The sequence below is a fragment of the Scyliorhinus torazame genome, chromosome 1 (assembly GCF_047496885.1).
Source record: "Scyliorhinus torazame isolate Kashiwa2021f chromosome 1, sScyTor2.1, whole genome shotgun sequence".
In the NCBI taxonomy this organism is placed as follows: Eukaryota; Metazoa; Chordata; class Chondrichthyes; order Carcharhiniformes; family Scyliorhinidae; genus Scyliorhinus; species Scyliorhinus torazame.
The window spans coordinates 236,959,253-236,965,927 of record NC_092707.1 but is presented as its reverse complement, the minus strand read 5'-3'; the positions used below and the strand labels follow the sequence as shown (position 1 = coordinate 236,965,927).

General features: G+C 47.7%; 2 protein-coding genes across 2 annotated transcripts in view; one reads left to right on the top strand and one right to left on the bottom strand.

The window, feature by feature from the left end:
- The first annotated feature begins 1,650 nt into the window (after positions 1–1,650).
- LOC140419684 (platelet-activating factor receptor-like) lies at positions 1,651–3,005 on the top strand. Its single transcript, XM_072503611.1, has one exon. It carries the CDS (start codon positions 1,651–1,653, stop codon positions 2,671–2,673), a length of 1,023 nt encoding a protein of 340 aa, XP_072359712.1. The 3' UTR covers positions 2,674–3,005.
- The window catches only part of kif25 (kinesin family member 25), a 331,410-nt gene continuing 326,533 nt past the window's right edge, over positions 1,799–6,675 (bottom strand). Inside the window, exon 17 of the mRNA XM_072503593.1 lies at positions 1,799–2,099. The gene's annotated coding sequence lies outside the window, so the exon portion shown is untranslated. The remainder of the gene's footprint in view (positions 2,100–6,675) is intronic.

Sequence of the window (6,675 nt, the reverse complement as noted above, 5' to 3'; positions counted from 1 at the left end):
CCAGGACAGACTGTTGGTGATGGTGACCCCCAGGAACTTAAAGCTATCGACCATCTCCACTTCGGAGCCACTGATGCAGATGGGAGTGTGTGTCGTGCTGCGCTTCCTGGTGTCGATGATCAATTCCTTGGTCTTTCCATTTAGAGAGAGATTGTTTTCGACACCATGCAACCAAGTGATTTATCTCCCTCGTGTAGTTTGACTCTTCCATTCTGGGAAAAAGCTTCTGACTATCCACTGTCCATGCCCCTCATATTTATTTAGACTTCTATCAGGTCGCCCTTCAACCTCCTTCGTTCCAGTGAGAACAAACCAAATTTATCCAACCTCTCCTCATATCTGATGCCAGGCAACATCCTGGTAAACCTCTTCTGTTCCCTCTCCAAAACCTCCACATCCTTCTGGGAGTGTAACCAGAATTGAACACAATATTCCAAAAATAGTGTGTGGCCTAACTAAAGTTTTATACTGCTGCAGCATGACTTGTTAATTTTTATACTCAATGCCCCAGCCGATGAAGGCAATCATGCCTTCTTAACTACCTTCTCCATCTAAGTTGCCACTTTAAGTGACCTGTGGACCTGTACACTCAGATTCCTCTGCCTGTCAATACGCTTAAAGGTTCTGCCATTTATTGTATATTTCGCACCTGTTTTAGACCTTCCAAAATGCATTACCTCACATTTGTCCGGATTATACTCCATCGGCCATCTCTCCACCCAATTCTACAACCGATCTATATCCTGCTATATCCACAGACAGTCCACATCACTATCCGCAATTCCTCCAACCTTTGTGTCACCCAGACTGGTTCTCACTCATCTACATGAAGTTCAGCTGCCGTCCAAAAAGATGCTAACATTGCCCCTTAATTGGAAAAATTGGGTACCCTGAATTTAAAAAAGAGGGGGAAAATGGAAAATACAAAAATTGGTAAGCTCTGGAAGATAAACTTACCATGATCCCAATAGTGTACCAATCCAACTTTTTCCACCCCTTCTTGGAGCTACCGGCACACCATCTGATTTCTAAAGGAGGGAAAGTTGGGCTCCGACCAGAATAACATTGAAATCAAAACAAATCGGTACAGTCAGAAAACAGAAGATTGACAGAGGAACAAAGAACGCCTACAATGAGTCAACAAATGCAGCATTTTGAGATAAGCTGCCCACATGTGGTTTGCTCGCTATCAACCATTCAGCTGTTATGAAAAAACAGCATCACGTCCTGTCAGATAAACGGACGAGAAAGTGCAGCTTTCTTTCAGTTGTGTTGAGTAGAGAAGCCTGGGATGCCTACATTGAAAATCTTCGGCTCTTCCCTCCGACTGGAATTCTGATGAAAGGCCATGGAGCTGAAATGTTGACTCTCTTTCTCTTCCCACCTGCAGAGCGTTTCCATCATTTTTCAGTTCTTATAACAGAGAAGATGTCCACAAGTGTGAACTGTGCAACTACCCACATTGTGAAGATTCAATCTGTGACACGATTCACTCATTTTGTGTGATTTCTTTAAATAGCTGAAGACCAAACATTAACAGAAGAGTGCGAAGAACCATCTTGAAAAAAAACAAAAAGTGACTTGCGACAGAAATTTATGAATGTTTAAGAACAGGAGGAATTGATAACGTCCAGTGATATCAGATGTTCAATGGTTAAAATGAATGCTTCAACATATTTGGGAAACTGCAGTGAAGAACATTTTTATGACACATCTGAATTTAGGTACACGATTACCTTTATATTTTACAGCTTTCTATTTATTGTGGGACTCCCGGTAAATATTACATCACTTTGGTTTTTAGTGCGTGGCAAGAAAGGACTGACTGAAATCAAAATCTACATGATCAGTCTAACAGTGGCAGATCTGTTGTTCATTATATTTCTACCTTTCTGGATCGATTACTCCTATCGCAAAGGCAATTGGATCTTCTCCAGTTTCATGTGCAGCCTGTGGGGATCTCTGTTTTACATCAATACTTACAACACTATCCTCTTTCTGGCTCTGATCAGCTTCACTCGTTATCTTGCCGTCTCACAGCCGGTCAAGGTAGCTCAGTCGACGCAGAATGTAAGAGGCTTCACTTTAACTGCTTTAATCTGGACAACAACAACAGGCGCTTCTTTACCGACTTTAATCAATCACAAAGATCACATCATCAGAACAAACGGGAGCAATGTAAGATGTTTTGAATATTATCAGGAGGAAGGCACCAAAACAGATTTATTAATTATACACGTGGTAATGCTACTGGGCTTTATCGTTGGTTTTGGAGTGGTGATTGCTAACAGTGCCCTTATCCTTCGAAGACTATCAATTGATAAGAAAACGTTGGGACCTTCGCATAGGTTGAAGATGAGGGCTTTTCGAATGGTGCTTGCGGTTCTGGTCATTTATATTGTTTGTTTTTTACCTTATCATGTGGTCCATCTGTTCTGGACGATTTTAGTTCTCAATTTCTGGGTATCTGAGGACTGCACTTTCAGAAAATCTATCAACGATGTTCATCAAGTCTCTCTGTGCCTGATGTGTGTGAACTGCATTCTAGACCCCATTCTTTACTGCTTCCTGACAACAAGTTTCAGGCAATATCTTAACGAATTAATACAGTCCTGGAGTCGCAAATGTACCATGAGGAGAAGCCCTACACTTCAAGAGATTCAGCTTTCATGAAAGTTATATCCTAATTGGTCATTTCATAATGTCAGTATTTTACCCATCACCAAAGAGATAGCCGCTGTTCAACTCATAAAAATGTTATTTCGAGTAAATATACCAATACTCTTAAAGTTTGTCTAGTTTATTATGAGTAAAAAGGGTTAACATCTTGTTTGTGATTGTTCATTCCAGGGGCGAAATTCTCCCCCAACGGCGCGATGTCCGCCGACTGGCACCAAACACGGCGCCAATCAGACGGGCATCGCGCCGGCCCAAAGGTGCGGAATGCTCCGCATCTTTGGCGGCCTAGCCCCAACATTGAGGGGCTAGGCTGACGCCGGAGGGATTTCCGCCCCGCCAGCTGGCGGAAATGGCGTTTGTTGCCCCGCCAGCTGGCGCGGAAATGCGGCGCATGCGCGGGAGCGTCAGCGGCCGCTGTCAGTTTCCCGCGCATGCGCAGTGGGGAGAGCCTCTTCCGCCTCTGCCATGGTGGAGGCCGTAGCGGAGGCGGAAGGGAAAGAGTGCCCCCACGGCACAGGCCCGCCCGCGGATCGGTGGGCCCCGATCGCGGGCCAGGCCACCGTGGGGGCACCCCCCGGGGTCAGATCGCCTCCAGGACCCCGGAGCCCGCCCACGCCGCCTGGTCCCGCCGGTAAATACCAGGTTTGATTTACGCCGGCGGGACAGGCAATTTCTGGGCGGGACTTCGGCCCATACGGGCCGGAGAATCCAGCGGGGGTCCCGCCAACCGGCGTGGCCCGATTCCCGCCCCCGCCCAATCTCCGGTACCGGAGACTTCGGCGGGGGCGGGATACACGGTGGCCTACGGCCATTCTCCGACCCGGCGGGGGGGGGTCGGAGAATGACGCCCCAGTTTTTTACTTTTCCAAAACCCTTAAGTAGTATCAGATTAAAACACTTCTTCTCTTCAATATTAGTGAAATTTTGGGTATTTCGCATTTCCTGAGTGTGTTAGACACATTTACAAAAGAGCTTTCAGTTCCCTATTATTCAGAACATGGATCTCAATGAGGGCAACAGCTAGGGAGCTAGAATTGACTTCAATCTCTTAGAGCTAGGAACTGGAAACAATATCGTCCAGAGCCCCTGATTTTGATTTTCATCATCTGCTCCCGACTGTAAAATGCACCATTAAAAACATTTATCCCAAATGCCCGTTCTTACAAACATGTCAACAATGATAGGAGTAGACCCTCAGGTCTATCCAGCCTGTTTTAATTGTAAGATCTTGTGTATGGTAATATATAGAGCTGGTAACTTCCAAGGGTGAAAGTCAGCTGGAATCCATACTTCAGTCCCAGCTGAAAGTCTTATTCCTTCCAGGGCAGCATGTGGCGCAGTGGTTAGCACTGGGACTGCGGCGTTGAGGACCCGGGTTCGAATCTTGGCCCTGGGTCACTGTCCATGTGGAGTTTGCCCATTCTCCCCATGTCTGCGTGGGTTTCACACCCACAACCCAAAGGGATGCAGGTTCGGTGGATTGGTTATGCTAAATTGCCCCATAATTGGAAAGAAAATAATTGGTTACTCTAAATTTAAAAAAAAGTCTTATTCCTTCCAAAGCTGGATGTCAGCGATGAAGCTGAAGCAGAATCTTTAGCACTTGTAAAGCTGCAAAATCCTGTAGAGCAATTTTGCCACGGAGTTAATTGTGTGCAGGAAATTTGTCTTGTTACAGAAGATGATGCTGTTTGTCTCCATATCCTGAGCAATTCTTCCCACTGCCCATCGTGGAGCAACCTCACACACAGGGAGGAGTGTGGCTGTCTTACCACTGCCACAGAAAGTAGACAGTCCTACCAAAATATCACTTGGAAGTTACCTCTTCTTCTTTTCCTGATGGCCTGACAGTAATTTGGTAGTTATTTTTCCTTCTTTCACTAAGTTCATTGAAATCTTTCAAGTCTTTGCAGCCTTTGATGCCACAAAGCTGGATGCAGCTGTGACAATTTTCCCTGGAGTTGGCGATAATTTGTCCTTCTGACAGTTATTTCCTGTGTGCTTTGAGAAAGCAACAAGTTCCTCAGAGTCTCCTGAGTTCTCTTCTATTCCAGAGAGTCCAAACGTCAAAACTTTGCAGTCTTCGCTTGGATCAGTCTTTTGTTGAAAAGTCTTTGTTGTCTTTGCAGATCAGGGGTGAAATTCTCCCCCAACGGCGCGATGTCCCGCAACTGGCGCCCAAAACGGCGCCAATCAGACGGGCATCGCGCCGCCCCAAAGGTGCGGAATGCTCCGCATCTTTGGGGGCCGAGCCCCGACATTGAGGGGCTAGGCCAGCGGCGGAGGGACTTCCGCCCCGCCAGCTGGCGGAAGCGGCGTTTGTTGCCCCGCCAGCTGGCGCGGAAATGACATCCCCGGGCGGCGCATGCGCGGGAGTGTCAGCGGCCGCCGACAGTTTCCCGCGCATGCGCAGTGGGGAGAGTCTCTTCCGCCTCCGCCATGGTGGAGGCCGTTGCGGAGGCGGAAGGGAAAGAGTGCCCCCACGGCACAGGCCTGCCCGCGGATCGGTGGGCCCGATCGCGGGCCAGGCCACCGTGGGGGCACCCCTCTGGGGCCCCCCCCCAGGACCCCGGAGCCCGCCCGCGCCGCCTTGTCCCGCTGGTAAGTACCTACTTTAATTTACGCCGGCGGACAGGCAATTTCTCGGCGGGACTTCGGCCCATCCTGGCCAGAGAATTGAGCGGGGGGGGCCCGCCAACCGGCGTGGCCCGATTCCCGCCCCCGCCCAATCTCCGGTACCGGAGACTTCGGCAACCGGCGGGGGCGGGATTCACGGCGGCCAACGGCCATTCTCCGACCCGCTGGGGGGTCGGAGAATGACGCCCCAGATATCCGTCAGTCTGCTTCCCAGCAATGCTGCAAAATCGGTCTTATCCTGCCGATGATGATGGCCTACTAGAGCTTTCATGTCTAACACGTCTTCCCTAAGGGCTGAGAATACTGTGGGCGATTGAATCCCCAAGACTATACCTTGAGGAAGGGAAGAGTCAGGGTTGGTGTTCATAGAATCTGCAGTTGTTAAAAAAGGTGTTACAGAAATGCAACGCAAATAGTTAAAGATGTGGCTGGGATTTTCCGACCCCACAGTGGCAGGATCTGTTTGGGGGGATGCGACAATCCAGACAAATGTTCACTGACTTTTGACGGGATAGGAAGATCCCGGTGGCAGGCGGGACTAGAAAACCTCAGCAATAGTTTCATGTTGTTGTTAAAGATTGGACAATATACTTGGGGGAGGTGTAGTATAAAGAGTTAACAGATGTGATATGCTAATGTATACAATGTAGATGACGATCTATCACTGACATCAGTTAGTCATGTGTTAGGCTTGAGCTTGGAACACCATGCCTAGGAGTAACATGCTTTGTCTGTAACCTTTTTAGAAGTGCACAAATAAACAAGTGTTAAGGAGATCCCAGAGTATGACTGCAGTTTGTCTGCTACCCAAGTTCCACACCCAGAGCTTTAAAAAATGCATTTACAGGGTGTGGGCATTGCTGGTTAGGCCAGCATTTATTGCCTATGCCTAGTTGCCCTTCAGAAGGGGGCGGTGAGTTGCCTTCTTGAACTGTTGCAGTCCCTGAGGTGTAGAATGTCTCATTATCCTTTTAAAGCATTTCCATTCAGATAATTACAATGAATGAAATGAAAATCGCTTATTGTCACAAGTAGGCTTCAAATGAAGTTACTGTGAAAAGCCCTTAGTCACCACTTTCCGGCACCTGTTCGGGGAGGCTGGTACGGGAGTTGAACCCGCGCTGCTGCCCTTGTTCGGCATTACAAACCAGCTATTTAGCCCACTGTGGTAAACCAGCCCCAATTGTATGCGATTAAAGTTTTGTTCAATTAACAAGTTTTGCATGGTGGTGAACATCACAAATGTTTCGGTTTCATAAATTTAACATTATCATGGCAAATTTTATGGTCAAGCTATGGGAATTTGTTTAGAAAATTGAAAAATCCGGCACTATACACTCTCAGATTCTTTCTCTGTAT

What these genes read in the sequence shown, in the direction of transcription:
- LOC140419684 (XM_072503611.1), top strand. Translation starts at nt 1,651, where the DNA reads ATGGTTAAAATGAATGCTTCAACATATTTGGGAAACTGCAGTGAAGAA.